Source organism: Eptatretus burgeri, chromosome 2, assembly GCF_056783735.1.
Source record: "Eptatretus burgeri isolate ZD-2024b chromosome 2, Ebu_testis_v1, whole genome shotgun sequence".
NCBI classification, from domain to species: domain Eukaryota; kingdom Metazoa; phylum Chordata; class Myxini; order Myxiniformes; family Myxinidae; genus Eptatretus; species Eptatretus burgeri.
The window spans coordinates 150,569,358-150,593,627 of NC_140962.1; the positions used below are offsets into that span (position 1 = coordinate 150,569,358).

At 36.6% G+C, this 24,270-nt stretch overlaps 1 protein-coding gene across 5 annotated transcripts in view; it reads left to right on the forward strand.

Moving 5' to 3' along the window:
- Positions 1 to 21,844, forward strand: part of LOC147033541 (CD27 antigen-like) — a 71,993-nt gene extending 50,149 nt beyond the window's left edge. For 3 of the 5 annotated variants that reach the window (XM_085856246.1, XM_085856238.1, XM_085856256.1), the window contains one exon: positions 16,774 to 21,843. In XM_085856246.1, coding sequence (XP_085712372.1) covers positions 16,774 to 16,878 — 105 coding nt within the window. In that variant the 3' untranslated portion in view covers positions 16,879 to 21,843. Of the gene's footprint in view, positions 1 to 16,769 lie in introns of all 5 variants that reach the window. The other 2 variants (XM_085856265.1, XM_085856274.1) reach the window with 2 other exon arrangements.
- Positions 21,845 to 24,270: the final 2,426 nt, after the last annotated feature.

Below are 24,270 nucleotides of genomic sequence, written 5' to 3' on the forward strand. Positions count from 1 at the left end.
TTTGAATTTCCTCTCTCGTAAGAATTCCTTCTTTAATCAGAATTTCCTCTTTAGTTCGAATTTTCTTTATAATTAGAATTTCATCTTCAGTTAGAATTTCTTCATTAATTACAGTTTCCTCTTTACTTTGAATTCTCTCTTTAATCTGAATTTCCTCTTTAGTGAGAATTTCCTCTTTTGGAAAGAATGAATTAAGATTTGGAAAAGAGTCCATGGAGCTTAGATTTGATGCGAGGTAGGCTAGTGGTGTTCCCATAAACTTGTAAGAATCTAAAAACCTAATACGAGTTAAAGGTTTTGTGAATATCATTTTTGAAAATGAAATATACTTTTGACTTGTGTTTGTTATAGCAGAAATATTCCCTGGTGTTTTTGAAAGTTCATTTATAAATAGATGTGTATCATAGTTGGCGCTGTTGTGAAGAAAGACTGGAATAAAAGAAGGTAATTTATAATTAAGATTACAACAGGAATGAGCGGGACCTCTATATTTACCAGTAAGATGACAATGGTCTCTAACTTTAGACTCCTTAATTTCCCCCTCACAAATATGGCAGATATTGTTCATTCTAAATTCTAATTTTTCTTCTTTGGTTAATTTCATCGGTTCATTTGTTTCTTTCATTAATTTAGTGAGTCTTATACAATCCTTTTCTAATCGTTTTACAAACTCTTGTGAAGCATTTTTTCCACGATAATGTTCAAGTTTGTTATACTTTTCTCCAACAGATGATTTGATATAATAACAGAAACCACAAGGAATATGTTTTTGATATTTATTTGTATATGGTTCTTTTGGATTAGGAGAAGCAGTATTTATCTTTTTAAGGATACATTCAAAATCAGCGTATATCACAAATGGGTGCATGATAGATTTATTATAATCTTCAAAATAAATCTTTTCACCAGGTTTAGGCATTGTAATTACAGCTGATTTATGATTACTACAATATTTTGAATGTTGTTCTAATCGTTCTTTTGTATGAAATGAATTAAGACATCGCTTACAAGGATATATTTTGTTTGCTGTTCTGAATACCTGAGAAGAGATTAATCTTGATAAATTATTGATGTATGTGTAATGTGAATTCTTTCCAACACTAAAATATAAAAGGTCAATGTGTGTTTCTTCATTTTTATAGTTGTTTGAAATTTTTAATATTTGAACTTTGTTTGTATCCGTTAATCCATATACATTAATAGAAAGATTATTCTTTTTCTCAAATTTAGGAATATCTGTTAATGGCATTGGGAATTTAAAATCTTTAATGTCCAAGGTATTCTCATATTTCATATATTGTTTTACTCTTTCTGAATTACATTTTGGTGGATGTAAGTGAGCAAGAACAGACCAGAGAAAACATTTATTATCATTGTTCTTAATATTAACAACTGCCTTCTTTAGTTTTATTTCTTTTAGTAATTCAATATAAGAAGAAGCTTTAAGAGGGTTTGATTTTAGAATGTGTATATCTAAAAAGATGATTTTTTTAAATATTGAATCCACTTCCTACCACTGTATTATCAACATCCTCCTCTTGTCTTGATAGTTCTTCATAAACCCCACTATTCAAAAAATCTTGAAATGATGTTATAAAATGAAGATCTGTTCTCATACAAGGAGTTTGTTCTTCATCTTGTCTTTTCATATTCATTTTCACTCCCATATAAAACTTTAAAGTTTTCATTTCTTTTAATGTCTTTTTAATAAATTTTTCAACATCGGGTTTCACTATTTCAATTGATTCAGCTATTGATGATGGACCGGGTTCTCCAAATTGAAAAATCCTTATTTTTATATGCCCTTTAAATGCCTCATCAGTGTTTTTAATATAATAGTCTCTCTTTACTTTAAACTCATTTTTCTTGTGTTTTTGTGATTGAAGATGTTGATTATAACTACTCTTCAAAACATCCTTTGAACAGATATCACAATGTTTTCTTTCCAACTCAAGAGGAGATATTTGATGAAATAGATTAAATGTGTGTTTGTTGGTTCGGAGGTGTTTTCTATAATGTTTATATTCGTGATTACAAACATCGCAGTACGTTGTATTCACCATATTTATAGAATAAAACTTTGCTTAAACTAAAATTTTCTTGATGAAAATTTCGTTTAATTATAGGTGAATCTGTGCTTAAAAACATTTTATCCTCCAACTTTTTCACTTAATAAATACAATGTTTCAAGACACAAAAGACAAGTTTCAATCAATCTCTTCATCTGTTAAAGATACTGAGAAATATGTCAAGGATGTAAAATTGAACAAAGATAAATATAACAACTATTGGATAAAAACTATTATGGTAAATAATATGAGTTCTTCAATTTCCTTCAGTGGAAGGGCTTTTAGTATACCTGGTAGAACATCAATTAAAGTATCTCTAACAAAAGTTTCTCCTCTCCTTCTAGTAATATATTCAAAACTAGAAAAAGCAATGAAACAAGAAAAAGTATCAAAGAACAAAAACCTTATGGATGAAGCTTTAGAAAGAAAAGATAAGACCATCTGTAATATGCAAGGAGAAATTTGTATTTTTTTCAACAACCCTAAAGATGTAAATCTTGATGAAATAAAGGATGTTAATATATCAGGTGAAATGACATTTCGTTCAATAGTAGTTAACGATAATTTTAAAATTACCTTTAATATAAAAAATGTTGTCGTTGAATCTGATAATGAAAAAAGTATATCGATATCGATGGTAATATACAACTGAAAGTATAGATGAATTTCAGTTTAAGTAAAGTTTTACTTTATAAATATGCTAGACTTTCCTGATTCTCCATATGACAAATTTGAGAATTGTCCTGCGTGTGAAAGACGGGGATTAAACACAGAGTCAAAAGCCTATAAACAATGTATATTCTGTGATTATCTTCTAATTAATGATAATAAAAAATATAAAAAGGAAAATAATTCTTTTAGATTTACACCAAAAATGAATTACTTTACAAGATTGATTAGAGAAATGAATGTAAAGTATGAGGATGATAACACACCTTTCCTTACAAGGGAAGAAACTGAACGTATAAGAGAAATGTTCAAAGGATTGTTGTTGTATATTATTCATGGATGTAATTTTCAGGGAAATATCAACACAAGATATTGTATAAATAAAATAATGGATTATCTTGAAATTAAACCTGAACTTAGGATAAAATATAGAGTTTCTAAAAAAGCCAATAATGAATTAAATAACCTGTTTTTCAAATATATAAATGAATGATTTTTTACCTATTTGGGAAAATAAGATAAAATTTAACAACCATAAAAATCTCCCAAATTCATTAAGATGTCTCATAGTTGGTTCAAGTGGATGTGGAAAAACCTGCTTACTTTTAAAAATGCTCCTCACTCCCAACTTTTTAGATTATGATAATTTAATAATTTTCACAAAGTCGAGTTTTCAACCAGAGTATCAACTACTCTCACAAGGTTTTAATGCTGGTCTTCAAAAAGAAGATATAATAGGTTTATTTAAACGTCAAAAAAACCTAAATGATTATAACATTGAAGATATAATTCAACTATTTTGTGATACACAGAGATGTAAAAAGAAATCAAATCTTATAACTTGTATTCTTAGTGATAATACGGATGATATACCGTCTCCCCAAGATTTGGATAAATCAAAAAAGAACCTCGTTATCTTTGATGATTGTGTTAATGAGAGAAACCAAACGGTAATGGACAGCTACTACACAAGAGGGAGACATTCTTCTTGTAATTGTATTTATCTTAGTCAATCGTACTTTCAACTTCCTCGTCGTTCCATCAGAAACAATGCTAATACTTTTATTTTATTCAAGTTAAATTCAATAGATATCAATAATTTTTGGAGAGATAATTGTTCTACATTATGTAGTAAAAATAAATTTGAGGATTATATGAAGCACACGACTGAAAAATATAAATATATTGTTGTGAAACAAGATGAGATATTAAGGGATATATTTTTTGTTTTATAAACAATTACATATATAAATGACAACTATTATTATAAATCTTGTGGGTAAATCTGCTTCTGGAAAAAACTTTCATAAATCAAGGTTCTTGTGTAGTACAAATGAGAATATTGTAAATTTACTTAAAAAACACCCCGTGATACGCATTGTATCAACAACAACTAGAGCAATAAGACCTGGAGAAGTAAAAGGTGAAGATTATCACTATATTTCAGTGGAGGAACATATGCGATTGAGGAATGAAGGACAAATATTTGAGGAGGTTTCTCTTGGTACAACAAAATATTCACATTGTAAGAGTGAGTTAAAGAAACTAAAATCTGGTGGTGTTGGGATATTAGAAACTAATCCAGAAGGAACGAGACAAATTATTAAATATCTGAGCGGAGTGAAGATTTTATCATTCGGTTTTGATGTTGATGAAGAAACTCAACACAAACGTATGAAAAGCAGAGATGCAAGGATTAGTGAAGAAGAAATTACAACTCGCATTAATGTTAATAAAGAATTTGATGAAATATTTAAAGAAAAGGATTTATTTGAACACATCTACTTGAATGATGAAGAAAAGGAAAATTTCCCTGTTGATCTTTACAATTCATTAAATGATATTTTACAATAAATAAATGGATACAAAAGAAAGAGCAAGAAGATTTAAGGAACATCAAGAGTTGGTTTCAAAAGTTGTAAAACAACAGGAAGACATAAAGAAGAAACGCAGACAGAAACTAACGGGCGAAGAAGCATTTGAAGAAAAACAAGAGAAATTTTTTAAACCACTTTTAAAAACTTCCCAAGAAAAAATGAAAGATGTTTCCACAGTTCCCACAGTAGAATATACTCCTAGAAAGCTTCAAATGTTAAAAGATTTCAGTCAAATGATGGAGGAAGAATTAGAGCATTTAGGAGAATTAGAATATGATGATGAAGGTTTATTTCAACAACTGGAAGAGATTAATCAACCCCCTGATTATATTGTGAATGCTGTTCAAAACAATGAATATTCAGCGGATTCAAAAACCAAAGCAGGACTCATTCCAACAGAACAACCAGCAATATTTCTTCTTGTTCAAGAAAAGGTATTGATATTTAATGATGAATTAAGGTTCTTAAGTTCTGCTCAACCCCCTGTTAAACTAACTCCGAGATTAATGTTTCTTCTCACAAAAGATGGAAGACAAGGTTCAACTGTGAGGGATGAATCAAAGTATATTGATAAACCATTGGATATGGAAAATAATGATGATAGAGTATATATTGATTTGCTGAACACTCTAAATTATAAGGTTATTCTTTCTGGTAAAAGTAGGAAGAATGAGAAGGAGAAACACATTATTCAGGCTTTAAGTATCCTTGGTTCAGGTATTAGTTTTCTTCCAAATGACCCATCGCAATTAGTTAATAGACTGTTATTGTTGTTCGGCAGTAAGAAGGCTGGAAATAACAATTGTTTTAATGAAGCATCAGCCATTTTAGACCAGTTGATGAACATGAAAATAATTAATAAATCTCAATATAAAGACATTTTATCTCATATTAAATAAGATGAGAAGCACAATCCTGAGTTTTAATTTCACAACAAGCGACCACACATCTTCATTCCCATACCCACTACAACTTGACACAACAAAAGAATATGAGGCATCTTTATTGTCCATGGAGACTTATAATACCTTATTTAATATAACCGAGAAAAATGACAAGTTTAGTTATAATCCGGGAAGTGGATACAAAACGATAACAGTCTCACCCGGAGCATACGAGATTTCTCAAATATCTTCGAAATTGCTCGTCTTATGAAAGAACAGGGTGATGAACCAAAAAATATTATTATAAACATTCAAAAACATACTTCAAAATCAACGATTAAAGTTAAAAATAACTACAAGGTTGATTTCACAATTGATAATTCATTTAGAGAGTTATTAGGTTTCTCCTCAAAAAAGATTGAAACTAATGGGACGTTTTACAGTGATAATGTCATTCAAATATCCTCAGGAATAAATTCGGTGTTAATTCACTGTGATTTGATTGATGGTGCTTATAATGATGGATTAAAAACAAATACAATATTTTCATTCAGCGCATACTCAACCCCAATTGGTTATAAATTCAATATGGAGCCTAAAAATTTGGTTTATCTACCTGTGTCAGGAAAAACCATACACAGAGTAAATTTTAGGATAACCGACCAAGATAATCGTGTGATTTCTTTTAATGGAGAAGTTATATCCATCAGAATTCACCTACGTGAAGTTTTTCAATAAATAAATACGATGGTTATTGTGAGGAAGCACGAGTTGGGAAAATATAAAATAATTACAGGGGATGGGATGTTCCTTTCCCCGTACTACAAGGGTGAAGGTATGTATCTTGGTAGAGGATACTATAAACCTAAGAGACAAAGGGGTGTTGGACATCAATTTAGAGGAGATGGGATAATTGATACTCTCATGGGTATTGGTTCAACTATTCTTAAACATAAAGACCTAATTGGTTCAACTGCTTCTGCTGTGGGAAATGTAGCAGGTGCTGTAAAGAGTATAAAAGATGCTCAGAAAGAATCTCATAAATTACAAGCAATAAAAGAAATTAAGAAAGGTAAAACTCAGTTGTCCCCCAAGAACGACAGAAAATAATTCAAATACTTGGATCAGGGTTTCAAAAGTTTTAACATCTTTTTCCTAAATAAATACAAGTATGGAAGCAATTGATAGTATCTATGATTTGGATGATACTATTATTATCTCAAACTCCACTAAAAAGAAGATTACTTCAAGGTAAATGCAATAACTGGAACAGACTGGAATACAAATGGTACAAAAAGTTTTGAAATAAATAATCAACAAACCTATTTGAATCTCTCCGAAAGTTTCTTGTTGTGTAAATTTAAATTCACTAAGGCTGGGAATAACACAAACGCTACACTTGTAAATGATTTCTTCTGGAAAATGTTTGATAGTGTGCGATTGTATATTGGAACACAAGAAGTTGAAGCGGTTGATTATGTCTCTGCTGTATCTGAAATGATGAAATTTACACTCTATACATTCAGTGATAGAATGGGAAAGGGGTCTGTCGAAGGTTTTATTCCTGATATGTCAACGGGAACAAACACAGACCCTGGATATATTCAAAGGAAAGGAATGTATAATGATGATACAAAAGCAGAAAATAGTTTTACTGTGGCAGTTCCTCTTAAAGGTATATTTGGATTTTGTGATTATGATAAAGTTCTGTATGGTCTTAAAATTAGATTTCAACTACAAAGGAATGATAATGAAAATAGATTGCTTTTTGGTGTTGGTAATGCTTTTGGTGATCAGAATAAATTTGTAATTGAGGAGATGAGTTGGTATATCAGTGAATATACTCCTAATCTTAAAACAGAAGAGATGTTGAATCGAAGACTTAACTCAAAAAAACCACTCAGTGTATCATACCTCAAAAGAAGATGTCAACACGTTAAACTCAATCAAACTACTTACACGTGGAATTTGGGTGTTCTGGAAGGAAAGCCACGATATCTGTGGATGATTTTTAAAAAGCCAGATGGTGATACTGCGACTGATAAGAATAATGCATTGAGTGATAATGCTAAGGTGAAACAACTTCGCGTTTCTCTAGATGGAACATTTTATCCACGAGATAGATTGGAAATTAATTGGGAAAAAAATGATTTTGCTGAAGCATACAAGTCTTACCAAAAGGTGTGTGAAAGTAATGGAAATAAAGAACCTATTTTAGATATGACAGCATTTAAAAGTTTGTATACAATCTATACGTTTGACCTGAGCGCTCAAAAAGAAACTATAAAGTCTAATCGAGTGGATACTTCCCTATACATTGAAAGAGGAGAGAGTGAAGAAGTTGATACATATTGTTTGCTTTTGGAAGAAACAGAATTGCAGATTAATACAGATAATGGTGTGATGATTAGTCTCACATAATTTTTTTGTTAAATAAATGAGTGGCAAAGTACCAACTGGGGTATATGTTAATCAAATCAATCTTCATAAACTATCATCTTGTGTTCAAAATCAAAAGCCTTGTACGATTAATGTTAATACAATTCAGAGAAAAGGAGCAGTAAGAATTGATGTTTTGCTCACAAGAGAACAGGTTAAAATCTTGAATGACACTGGCTCACTTAAAATTAAAATGACAAAACCAATGTTGAAAAAATATTCAATAAGAGAGACGAGTGGAGGATTTCTCCCATTTCTAATTCCTTTATTTGCTGGTTTAAGTGCGGTTGGAGCATTGACGGGTGGTATTTCAACAGCGGTCAAAACTGCCAACGAAAGGAAGGCTCAACTCCAGGCTCAAAAGAATTGGAAAGACATAACAAAGAGTTGGAGAAACAAATTAGTGGAAGTGGTGTAATTGTAGATTTTGCTGAAAAACTTGAAGGTCTGCCTGATAAAGCGAGATTGTTAGTTGGAGATATGCTTTCTTCTATAGCACAAGCAGGTGTAAAATTAACGAAAAGAGGTAATGGATTATATCTTTCTAATAAATAAATGAGCATTGATGAGTGGTTGAAAGAATTTGGAAAGAATACAACATCAAATTTACAACTTGCTAAATATTGTAAGAAATTAAAAATTCATAATGTGGTTATTTGTATGAGAGATGAATTAACAAATGTGTCAAAACATACAAAGAATATTATTATGAACTTAGAAGATAATGATGGGAACGGTTCTCATTGGGTTTGTATTTTTAATAGTCAAGACAAATATTATTTTGATAGTTTTGGTCTTCCACCACCTGTTGAAGTCATAAAATTCTTACAGAATGGTGTTTATCAAACATTTCAAGTCCAAGAATTAAATTCCAAGTGTTGTGGTCAATTATGTCTATATGTGTTATTTCAACTCAACAAAAATAAAAAATTTTATGATATTATTTTTAATCTAATATAAATGACTTATGTTGGTAAAGATGGTTCTATCTTTGGTGTATCTCAAGAACTGGATATTGATTTATCAAATTATTACACAAAGGCACAGGCTGAACGACATAAATATAATATAAACAAAAATATTAACATGAAAAATGCTTATAAATTAAAAAATTATCCAAGCCCGACTGACGCGAATGACTTGGTGAGATTAAGCGATTTATCACAATATATATACTTAAATAAAACGGCTGTGTATTCTAAAGATACAGAAGTGTTGATATTATCTCCAGGTCATACAGAATTCACAGTTCGAATTAAAATAAATTTTTATAAAGAAGGGCGTATCGTTTGTATGAGAATAGAACAATGGGGGTATGATATGAATGATTTAGGGTATAATTGGTCATTTAAAATTAACCTCGAAGACCTGGAACAATTAAATCAGTCTCGTAAGGAAGAATATTATCCACTTGGTATCGAGAATGAGTTTTGTGGAGCCACGATTAATAAACAACAAATAAAAGAATTTAATAAGGGTAAATATAATAATGGTTTTGCCCTTGTTTATCTCATGAAAACAGAAAAAACAGGATTATATATAATAAGTAAGGAAATACAAAATGATTTAACTATGGGAAGATGGGGAGGTGTTTCGTGCCATAATATTATTCTAACATATATTTCTAATACATAAATGACAGCAAGAAGGCTTCAAGAAAATTATCATTTCTGTGTTCAAGCATACCTTCAAGAAAAGGGTATTCGGTATTTTAATAAATATGTTCTACAACATAAGAATGAGGTATTTTCAATAAAAGATTGGTATTATGCTGATGTTGATAAACCGACAACTTTAGATTTAATTAGAATGTTAAATAATGAAAAAATTATAAGGTTAAGAAAAGGTAAGGCTCTTTTAGAAATTCAAAAGAAATTTTATTGGTTTCCTGTTGTAAAAAAAATTATTTTGGATACAGGAATAACAAGAAATCCTGATGAATATATGTATAATATTCTATGGGGTGTAAACGATTCAAGGATAGTAAGGGATGAGGAAGGAGTTGAAGAAGAGAGGGAAGAGGAGGAAAAGGAGAAGGAGGAGAGAGAGAAGGAGGAAAGAGAGAATAGAGAGAGGGAGGAAAGAGAGAATAGAGAGAGGGAGGAAAGAGAGAGAATGAATAAATATCAAAATATGGAAACCAGTGAGATTCAAAAAAGAATAGAGGTATTAAAGAAAATAACTTATCTCACCAGGGAGGAATACAAAGAATTAACAAGTCTATTTGCAATACTTTCAACAAAACTATTAGCATCGTCAAGCTATTCATTTTAATTCAAGTTTTTCTTAAATAAATGGAGGAGAGAGTGAAGGCATTTCTAAGGATTCTTTATGTTTTAAAAATTAAGATTCAAATGTGCATGTTGGAAACTAAAAAGGTTTTTGCACTCTGCAGAAATTTTTCTCATAAATAAATGAGTTATTGTCTCAAATGTAAAAAGAAAACTAATACTAAAAATATTTCATATATTAAAAGTAAAAATAACAGGGTTATACAAAAAGGTATATGTTCGGTGTGTGGTTCAAAAAAAAAATCAATTTATCTCCAAACACAAACTCGGAGGAGATATACAAAAGTTTTTATCAGGAAGTAAATTTACAACTACTGGAATACCAGGGGAATTACATCTTCCAGGGTATTCTTTCTGTGGTCCAGGCACAAACTTGGATAAAAGATTAGATGAGGCAGACAATCCTAAATCCTGGAGTAAACCAATCAATAGAGTTGATGAAGTGTGCATGAGACACGATATTGATTATGGGAATACCACAACGTTGGAAGAAAAGCATGAAGCCGATAGAGAAATGTTGTATAATTTGTCTCTGATACAAAATCCAACCTTGAGAGAAAAAGTTGATAGGTTCATCGTGAAGAAGATGATTAGTGCTAAATTGAAACTTGGACTTGGAAATTCAAAAAACTTATAGGCTCTAATGATGCCATTAAGACTGAAGAGCAATTAGCTGATGAATTACATAAACCAATATTCACAAAGTTTCAGAGAAGGAAAGTTTATTCCAAGGAAGTTGATTATATCTGGTCTGCTGATTTGATTGAACTCAATAATGATAAGGGGTACAAGTATGCTTTAACCGTTATTGATTTGAGGAGTAGATATGCGTGGGTTGTCCCTTTAAAAAACAAAACAGGTAATACTCTTATGTTAGCTTTTCAACAGATATTTAATAAAAGTAAGAGAAAACCTAAGAAATTGTGGACTGATGAGGGTAGAGAGTTTTATAACAAGACATTTATGAATTTTCTAAAAAATAACAGTATTACATTATACAGTACCTTTAATGAAGGGAAGGCAGTTGTTGTTGAACGTTTTAATCGTACCTTAAAAGAGAGACTATATAAAAAATTCACACAACTCGGTTCACAACAATGGTCATCTTTTATTCAGGATATTGTGGATAAGTATAATGACACGATTCACACGTCAACGAATATGAAGCCATCAGAAACATTTACAAAATTAAAATATGAAAAAGAGATTAATGTCAGAAAACCTAAGTTCAAAGTTGGTGATATCGTAAGAATATATAGGTGGAAATCTCATTTTGAAAAGGGTTTTACTGAACGATGGACGAAAGAACTTTTTAAAATTGTTGATGTAATAGATACAGTTCCTTGGACTTATAAAATATATGATTTGGAAGGGGAAGAGATTTTAGGTTCATTTTATTCACAGGAATTACAAAAGACAAAACTAAGCAGATAATACACCTTTGTGGACACTAGAGGGACAAGTCCGAGGTGTATTACAGTATATAATGTGTGTCAAGGGGGACGTTCTTAGATCTGTGAACCCCAAACACAGAATCCTCAACTGAATAGTCAAGGCTTAACTTTTGTTTGTGTGTGTGTGTGCAATGGGAGCAATAGGTTGGCGCTTCACTCCCTCCTACTATACACCGTTGTGGACACTCGAGGGCCAAGTCCGAGGTGTATAACAGTATATAATGTGTGTCAAGGGGGACGTTCTTAGATCTGTGAACCCCAAACACAGAATCCTCAACTGAATAGTCAAGGCTTAACTTTTGTTTGTTGATGTGTATGTGTGTGTGTGTCCCAACCCTCACATTCAAAATCTCAACCCCAACCCTCACATTCAAAATCTCAACCCCAACTCAATCCTCACCCAACACAGTCTTTTTCAAAATGAGATTTCCACATATATATATATATATATATATATATATATATATATATATATATATATATATATATATATATATATATATATATATATATATATATATATATATATATATATATATATTTTACGTTTTTTTTTTTCTCTTCTTCCAATTCTGTCTTTTAAGGCTTTCAGGTTTGATGACGTAGAAAGGGGGAGTAAGCCTGCACTTTCTTCCCAGAACGAACAATGTATATTTTTTGTTTTTTTTTCTCTTCTTCCAATTCTGTCTTTTAAGGCTTTCAGGTTTGATGACGTAAAAAGGGGGAGTAAGCCTGCACTTTCTTCCCAGAACTTTCTTGATCTTGCTCCCATCAAGCACCATCCGACAAGGAACTACATCGATAGGTTTAGATCCCAAAGAGTGATAGCAACTCCAAAAGTCTCCAAAATATAAATAAATAAAATAATAATAATAATAAATAAATAAATAAAAGCCCCCAAAAAAGTTTCAAGTGTCCAACATAAACCCAACTTTCCAAGTCTTCAAGGTATAACCACATTCCCGTTGAGTTTCCAAGATATGTATCACATTGTGAGTTATCAATCCAGAACCCACATTTCAAGTATTCAAAGTAAAACCAACTTACAAAGTCTCTTAAGGATAACTCATTTACTGATTTTTTCAAAATTTGTGAGTCTCCAAGGTAGGACCCATATTTAGAACCATCTTGGCAGAACCCTTTTCCTGAGTCTCCAAGGTAGTTATTTAAACCATCAAGGCAGAACTCATTTACTGATTTTTCAAAATTTGTGAGTCTCCAAGGTAGGCCCCATATTTAGAACCATCTTGGCAGAACCCTTTTCCTGAGTCTCCAAGGTAGTTATTTAAACCATCAAGGCAGAACTCATTTACTGATTTTTTCAAAATTTGTGAGTCTCCAAGGTAGGCCCCATATTTAGAACCATCTTGGCAGAACCCTTTTCCTGAGTCTCCAAGGTAGTTATTTAAACCATCAAGGCAGAACTCATTTACTGATTTTTCAAAATTTGTGAGTCTCCAAGGTAGGCCCCATATTTAGAACCATCTTGGCAGAACCCTTTTCCTGAGTCTCCAAGGTAGTTATTTAAACCATCAAGGCAGAACTCATTTACTGATTTTTTCAAAATTTGTGAGTCTCCAAGGTAGGCCCCATATTTAGAACCATCTTGGCAGAACCCTTTTCCTGAGTCTCCAAGGTAGTTATTTAAACCATCAAGGCAGAACTCATTTACTGATTTTTTCAAAATTTGTGAGTCTCCAAGGTAAAACTTGTATTCTGGCTCATCAAGGTATAACTTGTTCAGTGGGTATTGTCTTGATAACTCACAATGAGTACTATTGCTGTAAAACTCTTTTTCAGGATTTTGCTGGTCTCCAAGGTATAACTCTTTGGTTGGGTCATCAAGGACGAACTCGTTCTGTGGGTCTTGGTCGCTCATAAGGTCTTCAACCAAGCCAACAATTTCGCCCCAAGTTGTAGCAAAAGCAGTATTTTCATTTCGTATTTCAGACACAATTTCCTGTGAGAGAAAATAATAATGTATTAATTAAGTTATTTAATTATTAAATGAGTATGCTTCAATCAAAGTTTGAAAATAGGAAAATAAAAAATCTTACCTCAATAGATAAGAGGTTTGAATCCAGTTCATCAACTTGAAGGTTTAGTTCCATACAAGACAGACAGTTCGAGACAAGCACACAGAACACCATTGCCAGCAAAAACAAATGTTTAAAATGGAGCCTGGGTTTGAAGCTTTTATAGAGAAAGACTGGTGGGTGTGGTTTCCTTTGGAAATTCCCTGGGCAAGCCTAGGCAAGCCTTCATTGGGAAATTTTTCAAAACCATAACATCCTGTAATTTTCTAGTGATTTCTTTGTGAGTCAGAGATGAACTGGAAATGATGTAAGAGTGGGCGGGGCTTAGCAAAAGTAGGCGGAGCTTAGGAAAAGTGGGCGTGGCTTAGAAAAATACCTTATGAAAAGTGGGCGGAGCTTAGCAAAAGTGGGCGGGGCTTAGGAAAAGTGGGCGTGGCTTAGAAAAAATACGTCATGAAAAGTGGGCGGAGCTTAGCAAAAGTGGGCGGGGCTTAGGAAAAGTGGGCGTGGCTTAGAAAAAATACCTTATGAAAAGTGAGCGGAGCTTAGCAAAAGTGGGCGGGGCTTAGGAAAAGTGGGCGTGGCTTAGAAAAAATACCTTATGAAAAGTGGGTGGAGCTTAGCAAAAGTGGGCGGGGCTTAGGAAAAGTGGGCGTGGCTTAGAAAAAATACCTTATGAAAAGTGGGCGGAGCTTAGCAAAAGTGGGCGGGGCTTAGCAAAAGTGGGCGGGGCTTAGGAAAAGTGGCGTGGCTTAGAAAAAATACCTTATGAAAAGTGGGCGGGGCTTAGCAAAAGTGGGCGGGGCTTAGAAAAAGTGGGCGTGGCTTAGAAAAAAATACCTTATGAAAAGTGGGCGGAGCTTAGCAAAAGTGGGCGGAGCTTAGCAAAAGTGGGCGGGGCTTAAAGAAAAGTGGGCGGGGCTTATTGAATACCTTGTGGAAAGTGGGCGGGGCTTAACAAAAGTGGGCGGGGCTTAAAGAAAAGTGGGCGGGGCTTAACAAAAAATAACCTGTGGCTCAGGAGGTGGTCAGATGAGAGCATTAAGAGAAGTTTATCATTTCGTAATGGCACAAATGGGGTATCTTAAAAAATATAAAGATTCAAATGTTTTGTTTGTCAATATTTTAGATGGGGATTATTGTGCAAAGAAAATTAAACTATTGAAGGAATTTGAGAATGAACAAATCTTTATAGGTTCAATGAGTGAGCTGTTCAACCCCCAGGTGTTCAATTCAATGAGGTTCAACCTCCAAGTTAAAAGGGGAGACAAATAAATATACCTTGGGATAAAAAGGGGATTTATTTTTAGGGAAAAAAATATGAATCGCTGAAAATCCCCCATTCATTTACATGGGGAAAAGTGAGCCAGAATCAGTATTCTTACCCTACTTATATATATATATATATATATATATATCAAAGGCCACATTAATTACCAACTATTTGGTCACCTCTGTCTCACAGGATAATTTTTTTCGCTTACAGCCACCAGACGTCTTGAATAAGTCAATTCAACAGCTACTGCTCCATTTATTTTGGGAATGTTATCATTAGTTAGTCAGATGTGCTCTGCCTGATCAGCATCTCAAGGAGATGGGGGATGGGCCAGGCATCTGCCTGGGAGATGGCCAGACAAAGGCCCCTGGATTACTGGTGGCAAGTGGACACAGTGATGCTCTGCTCCTGCGCATGCTCCCATACCTGACCTGTGCTTTGCCTCTCCTTGGTTGATGGTGCGCAAGGGCACATTGATGCAAAGAGTCATCCAATGACCTTTCGGTTGAGGTTGATTCAATGATTACTCAATGTGAACCAACTGCCTTGGCAACCTAAAGCATAATGTATCCTTTGACAATCTTGAATGCTTGGCTATGATCTTGAGGTTTTGTTTTTTCTAGAAAATATCAAGCCTCATGGAAGAGCTGGAACAATGAACAGATCATATGCAAAAGAAGAAAAGGAACAGTCGACAGGGGGCACACTAACAGCAGGGTTGAAGCACAAAACAGAGGGAGATTTGGATAAATAATGGGTTTAGGGAGGAATGAGAGGAATGAGAGGAATGGGAGGATGGATGTATGGGGTGGACAAGATAGATACAGAAGCAAACTATCAGGAAGGAAAAACTGGAAATTTGGAAGGAGATGGGCTTGAGGGTGGGGAGGGTTAACTGACATTGAAAGCAGTGTGACCACTCCTTGGCTTTTTTCACAAGATCTTGGCTATTCGTTGTTCACCTTGGCGTCTTGGTTTTCTTCAGATTTTCTTGGCATATAGGTTTTCTATTATCATTGCTTTTCCGAAACCTTGTGAATTCTTGGCTTTTTTCATTGGCTCACCTTGGCATTTATGAAAATGAGGAGTGGTCACACTTATTGAAAGGATCTTAGTTATGGATTGAGGATCATCAGAGGTGAAGGTGAACAGCTTTGGGTTGACGAGTTTCAAATAAATGCAGCTGGTGAGGATTTTGAGTGAAGGTGAAGACTTTTATTAGAGACTCCAAGATGACAACAATCCTGTCACATCTCAACCATACCACCTTCACCTCTGTGGAAAACTCTAGCTCGGCAATGGTCTTCTTTTTGAGGTCATTCCAGATCATGACTGTTTGTGGGGAAACTTTGATTGCCTCCCACCTCCCATGAGAGCAAGATAATTGCACCTGAAGAGCATTTCTATATGTCCAATAACTCCCTCTGCAAAATCTTGCCTTTATTTTTCCTTCAGCACATCAGCATTATAAACACGAACTCCAGACTCTATACCAGAGGCAAAGCACCCATGTTCCTGGTTAAAAGCAGTGAAGAGTAGGCAATTGCTTCGGGGATCCATGAACCCCGAGATTGACTTAGTTGCGATTTCGATGGCGGTTGCGAACGGGTGTAGGATTGGTTTGACATTGTAGTTGAGGATGGGATTATGGCTTGTGCCAGGATCTGGAATCTCACCAGAAGTTACTTCGGAGATGTTTTTAAATGATCCGCAAAAAGTTGACGTGTCTCACCTCTCTCTTTCTTTCTTTTTCTTATTATTTTTTTTTAACCAGACAGAGCTTGAGGAATGCGTGCTTGACACCAAGTCACAAAGTGTGGCATCAGTTGTGGAGATCCACCAGGCACCAAGACCTACATAGGAGAAACTATGTAATTTCGTAAACGTAAGCAGCTTCCGTAAACTGCTTCCGGTTCTGGGTTTGGAGTGCTGGCAGGTCTCCGTCAGGGCTCTCTGGTGATGATCTCAAAGTTAAGTTTCTGGTCGTTATCTGTTCCGTTTTAACTGTTTATCTTCTCACCTTCATGTTACTGTGTGTTCCTAGTTAGGTTTTGTTTCAAAAATTGTGCTATTTTGTGAGTTTTCATCGACCTTGTCTTTCCGGTTGCTTGAGGCCTACCCATCCCTCCCCTCAGTGTATGATCGTGTTTATTTGTATTTTCTCTCCATTTCCTTCAATTTCTATCTTCCCCACATTCCCAACATCCCCCAACCCTTCCAACTATACACTATTTCTTGTCTTAAATCCAAAAAACAAAAAAACTGCCTTTCTCCTTACACACTCACGAGTCTCGATCCTTATTCTTCTTCTTCCTCTTCCTCCTCCTGCTGGCACACCATCTTTATTCTACTGAGCTGACCCTCTCTCACCATTACCTTCACGATTTCTTCCTACAACCTTCTATTCCCGAATCTCACCTCTTCTTCAAAAATACATCCAAAAATAATAATCTTCCTTTTATCCTTTCGATCTCGACACATCCTGCAAACATGTGTCTCTCTAGTCTTCCTGGTACTTTTCATCGACCCAGCAGCTTCACACTGAGTTTACTGTTCCAAATTTACCACACACTTCCACGATTTTAATTCAACCTTCCCTTTTCCGAATGTTATGCAATCCTTGTTTAAAATAAATCATTTCACTTTTGACTATACAGCTCCCATAGTCAAGTGCTTCGCCCGTAACCACGTGATCTGTTTACACCCCCTGTGTTTACCGATCCAATTTCACCATTCACATCACGATTTTTTTTCTACAACACTTCCATGACCTCATCTGATGAAAACTTAAACAATAATAATAATAATAATAATAAAAACGATCTCTTATAATGCTTCATCTTCCTCTTTCACATGTGTGGTACTCTTTACTGCCTCATAATGCACTACTCTCCACTATTTAAACAGACTGCTCTCAATTTGACCTTTCCTTCATACCTTGCCAAAAAAATCCAACTGTCACAGTGTTTCTTCTCTCCATTCTCTGAAGTCGCCTTTATTGCATCCAACAAGAAATGTGGTTCATCCAATTTCTGACCTAAAACTTTAAAAAAAATTAAAAACCCAGTTTGCTATCAATGTTCGCTTTCCATCAACCATTCTTTGTTTCCATTTTCAGTCCCAACTCAACCCTCTCACCCCTCCCTCTCAAAGCAACCATCACACTCTCCCTCCAAGCCTCCCTCTCACCTCTCTCAAAAATTTCCCCTCACCTTTCTCCCTCAACTCTCCCCACTCACCCTTCTCCTACCATTCACCCCCTCACTCACCCTTCTCAAAGTTGCCACCCCTCTCATCCACAAAGCTGCCTCCTTCCACTGCCCTCTCACCTCCATCTCTTCACCCCACCTCCTCAAATGCTCAACTGCCTTCTGCCCCCTCTCTTGACCCCCTCTCCCCCAGCACCACAGAGCCTTTTCTCCTCCTCATCCGCCCCCCGAGCTATTCTGCAATCCCTCACACTCTTTCAACAACCCTCCTTACCTCCCCCCTAGTCCCTTGTCCTACCCTCCCCCTCCACCCCCACCCCCTGCACCCAAAGCCTCCTCCCCTCCCTCTTCATCAACAGTGTGGACCTCAAATTTCCGGGGCGTTCGCGCAAACCTTTCAGATCTTTCTGTACAGGTTGCCTCTGACACACCAGACATATTCTGCCGAACAGAACCTTTCCTCCCCCAAGACATGTCTGACTCCCAAGTATCTCTCCCTTGTTACTCCCTCATCTGGTATGAAAGACCTGAGCCTCGTCATGGTGGAGGAGTTGCTCTCTTCATCAAAGACTCTATTCCTCACTCTCCATGCACTGCTCTCACTCCCCAACACCCCCAGGAATACCTCTGGCTATGGCTTCCCTTCCACTCCCACCTCATGTTTATATGTGTACTGCACCGTCCACCAAACAGTGATGACTCCATCTACACCTCACTATCCCAAAACATGGAACAACTTCTATCTTCTCATCCAAATTCTCTGTTCCTCATCTGTGGTGACTTCAGTTGTCATCATGCCAGTTGGCTAGGTGTGTGGGGACCTCTCTCACCTGTCATGGCACTTCAGCAAAAGCTTTCTGCGACTCATTGGGACTGACTCAATCGGTCAACTTCCCGACCCGGATCTCAACCAAAAGTACTCTATCTCTTCTGGATCTGATTTGACAAATTTCCCTGAAAATATCTGCTGTTCTTCCTCCGCTCCATTCGGTCCTTCTGACCACGTACTTGTTAAAGTGGACATTTCTCTGGATATTATCAGAGAACCACCTCACTGCCATTGAGTCTGGAATTTCACACAAGCTGACTGGCAGGGTCTCCAAGCAGCCATCAAACTTATAGACTGGTCTCTTATCGCTACTTTCTCCAACATCAACTCATCCTGGAAATTCTTTCAAAGAAACTTGCTCTCCTTCATGCACAGATTTAACCCCTCTCGTTTTCAGTTGTCCTACCCTTGCCCCCACCATTGGTTCACTGAAGCTTGTGGCGAGGCAGTTGTCCTGAAATAACTTGCCTTTGCCTCATGAAAAGCAAACCCAACTGAGGGTAATCTCAGTTCCTTCCATAAAGCTTGGAACAAGTGTGTATCTACCCTCAGGAGAGCCAGAAAACAACATCGTTCTCAGCTCAAGTCCGAACTTTCAAATCTCTCTCCCTCCTCCAAATACTGGTGGCATTTAATCAAATATGTTTCTGGTGTATGTTCCCCTCTATCCCTCCATTACCTCAAATGGCTGCACTGCTAATACGGCATGTGAAAAGGTTCAATGCCTAAACTCAGTGTTGCAGCTCAATCTTGTGTCCAAAACCCATCACTTTCTCTACCCACCTTACCTAGTCACACCCAACTGTCCCCTGACTCTGTGTCCTTTTCTCCTGACAAGGTGGAGAGCTTGCTGTCAAACCTCGACTCAGATTCTGCATCCAGTCCAGACGGCATCAGCCCACGTGTTCTAAAAACCTGCTCTTCTGCTCTTGCTCACCCTCTCTCTGTTGCATTCATCCTCTCATTTGCTCAAGGTCATCTGTCATCTGCTTGGAAATCAGCAAACATTAGTGCCCTGCATAAAAAGGTGCAAAAATAGATCCCTGCAACTACAGACCAATCAGCCTTCTCCCACTCATCCTCAAGGTTATGGAATCCAAAATCACTTCAGACATTAAATCCTTCCTCTTCTCCATTGGCTTGATTTCCGATCTTCAATTTGGTTTCAGACCAGGTCACTCTACCCTGCATATGCTGCTTCTGCTCTCCCAACAATGGATGGTGGTGCTCAATGCCAGACATGAAATCAGAGCCATATCCCAAGACATATCGCGTGCTTTTGACAGGATCTGGCACCCTGCCATGCTCACCAAACTCTCTTCCTATGGTATCCAAGGCCATCTCCACTCGTGGCTTGCAGACTTCCTTTCCTGTCGAAGTCAACGTGTGGCCCTAAATGGAGTTTTTTTCATCCCCTCTTCCTGTACAGGCTGGAGATCCTCAAGGTAGCGTTCCGGGCCCTGTTCTTTTTCTGGTTTGCATCAACGATCTCTCCGACTCTGGAAAATCCATTTATCACTTTGCTGATGACTCCATCCTCTGCTGTACCATCTCTCATCCCTCAGACCGGCAAGCAGCAGCCTCTTCGCTCACTGCAGATCTGGGTAAAATCACAAACTGGTCCAACACGTGGAAGATGTCTTTCAATCCGGACAAATCTCACACTCTCACTATGTCTCTTCAAAAGGACCGTTTGGAACCCCCCCCCCCCCATCCACTTTCTCGACAATCCTCTGGAAGAATTCATTTCTTTCAAGCTTCTGCATCCCACTATCTGCCATGACCTTTCCTGGGAAAGCCACATTTCAAACCTGGCCTCCAAAGCCAGTCGCCGACTGGGAATCCTCCGTCGTGCAAAGTCCTTCCTCGGCCCACCTGAGCTCCTGACCACTGACAAAGCTTACGTCCGAAGCCTGATGGAGTACTGCTCTCCCCTTGGGGCTGGTGCTCCTGCCTCCCACTTTTCTCGGTTTGTCGCTGTGGAAACCAAGGCATTTCGGATCATTGGCATCTCCTGCGATGAGGCTGAGTCTTTGCGCCTCTCACTCTCTTACCACAGGTTGGTCGGTGGTCTTTCTGTCTTCTACCGTCTCCTCTCCAGCCTCGACCCCCTTCTCTCTCTGCGATTTATCCCCACCACATTTCCTCAGGGCGCTCAAGGTCCGCCAAAAACACCCTTCTGGTAAAACTACCAAAATCACGAATCGCTGCTCACCTTCGCTCTTTCATTCCTCTTTTTCCCACCTTTGGAGTAAACTCCCTCACTCTATTCAATCCCATTCTTCCCTCCAGGCCTTCAAAACAGCTGTTCACCACCACCTCTTATCATCCCCCAGCCAAATTCTTGATCTTTTCTACCTCCGATAATACATCCAAGCCCACCTCCTTCAAATTCCCTGCTTTCCTTCCTAAAAGTCCCTGTAATGTCCATCTTGTATTAAATTTTTTTACATATATATTTATTTTGTGTCCTCTCTCTCTTTTATTGAGAAATGCATTTCAAATTGTTAATGTTCCTTTTTAGCATCAGTATTTTAATTTTTGGTCCAGTGACATTTCTGTTAATGAGGTTCTAGTAATGTTCCTAATTGTTCTAATATCAGTGGCTAAACCAGGAATGTATTTGTTACCAGGAATGTACGCACCGACTGTCCATGGTATGAATGGGCACATTACGTAATGTTCGGACCATCTGTCCATAGTATGAATGGGCACATTTCGTAATGTTCGTATCAATGCCCCAAAAATTTTCAGGAATGGTTCCCTTGCGAATAGTGGGGTCTGATAATATATAAATATATATATATATATATATATATATATATATGTATATGTATATATATATATATATATATATGTATATGTATATATATATATATCTATATATATATATCCATATATGTATATATATATATATATATATACATATATATATATATATATATATATATGTATATATATATATATATATGTATATACCTATATATATATATATTTTGTGTCCTCTCTTTCTTTTAATAATAAATGCATTTCAAATAGTTAATGTTCCTTTTTAGCATCAGTATTTTAATTTTTGGTCCAGTGTCATTTCTGTTAACGAGGTTCTGGTAATGTTCCTCAATGTTCTAATATCAGTGGCTAAACCAGGAATGTATTTGTTACATAAAGTTGATATGAAAGGTACACTTCAAAAGCAATGTAAGGTTTTGCTGCATTTCCAATCACTTATTTCAATTCATTTGAAACTTAAATTTTATTTCTGTAAAAACAATGGAAATATTTTTCATTTTGTTGAAATATTGAGTGTGGGAAAAGTGTGTGAAGTCCATGAAGATGTGTTAGAAACCTGAAGTTTCTTTTTATTGCATGGAATTTGATTTTTTAACTACATTAGAGTACTTTACTTGTTCTCCTTTTGTCACTTGTTTTATTAGCCACCTGGTGGACTTAATCCGAAACGGGGGCTTATGGATTTTGTCCCGATTTTCGTGTGCATGCGTGTTCGTCCGCAACCATATCTCGAACATGTCTTTCCCGATGTTCAAACTTGGCACACAGGTAATGAATGATGGCTTACATAGTTTTTTTTATGGCTAATAGCAAATCGAGAGCACATTTAAGATGGCCAAATGGCAGCAATTTTGTTAATTCAATGTGTCCCAAACCATTTCTCAGACATGCATGGTCTGGTTTTGTTCAAACTTGCTGCAGGCACAGCTCATGAGGGCATGCACATGCACCTCACTTTATTTTATGATCTGATCAAAGATGGCCGACTGGTCGACTGGCGGCCATTTTGGTTGTACATAAATATGGGCTTGCCCTTTAACTCCATACAGCAAAATTACTAAAACAACAGGGCTATGACATTTTCTATCTTTTTTTTTTAACTTGTTTTTATACTTTTTTGTATGCTTATAATAAAAGCAATCAAAAGTCAGTCTTTTTTTTTTGTTCCTGTTTCTTTATCCCCCTTGCCTATTGCACCCAATTGTTCCCCCACTGCCCAACTGTCAATTTTATATTGCTCTCCTAATAATTGAAAATAGAAAATGATGAAATATAAAAGATTCTTGTGAGGTGACTGCCTGTGAAGTCAATCAGTATAGTGCAGTTAAAACGGAGGGTGGTGAGCAGAGAAGTCTGAAGTGAAGGCCCAATGGGCCGGTAATTTTGGGCAGCCATACCAGGCTGACCCACCAGCTGTAGAGTTGGATGTCAAAGGTGTTGTTCTTTCTATTGCTGACCCTCCAATCAACTGTGAACCACCTTCATTTGCAGAAACATGGGATGTGGTTGAAAGGGGGTAAAGCTCTGTGCCATGCATGCTGAACTTCTCAAGGCTGGTGGTAATGCCGTACTCACTTCGTTGCATGCAGTTCTGTGCTCTGTTCGGAACACAGGCATCATCCCAACTGAATGGAAGAGAGGCCTTGTTGTCTCCTCTCTCTCTCTCTCTCTCTCTCTCTCTCTCACTCACTCACTCACTCACTCACTCACTCACTCACTCACTCACTCACTCACTCACTCACTCACTCACTCACTCACTCACTCACTCACTCACTCACTCACTCACTCACTCACTCACTCACTCACTCACTCACTCACTCACTCACTCACTCACTCACTCACTCTCTCTCTCTCTCTGGAAGGGTGATCATCACCAGGACTGCAACAACTAACAAGGGGTGACGCTGATCTCGGTGCTGGGCAAGGTCTTTTGTCAGATAATCTTTGTTTGCCACCATCTGCTTGAGCACCAGCGTCCAGAGCAGTCGTGAAGCTTTAAATCAATGAGGTCAATGATTGACCGTATCCTTGCTCTTCAGGTCCTCAACAAACGCAGATGAGAATTTCAACAGGGTCTGCTTGCAGCCTACATTGATCTCCACATAAGGGTTTTGATTCCAAGAATTGGGATGCCCTCTGGAGGATTCTTGGTCTTTGTGGGGTGCCACCAAAACTGATCAATCTGATTTCTGAAATATATTCTGATACTGAGAGTACAGTGAGGTGTAGTGGTTCCATGTCTGACTTATTTTTCAGTTGTTATTGAAGTATTTCAGGGGTGTGTACCTGCTCCCACACTTTTCAGTGCTTGTCTGGACTGGATTCTGGGGAGGATGTCAGAGAGATCAACCTGCTGTGCATTGTGATTGTCAACATCTCTCACCTTGATTTTGCAGATGATGGTCATCTTTAAGGAGACGCTGGATATCCTTATGGGGGCCATCCAA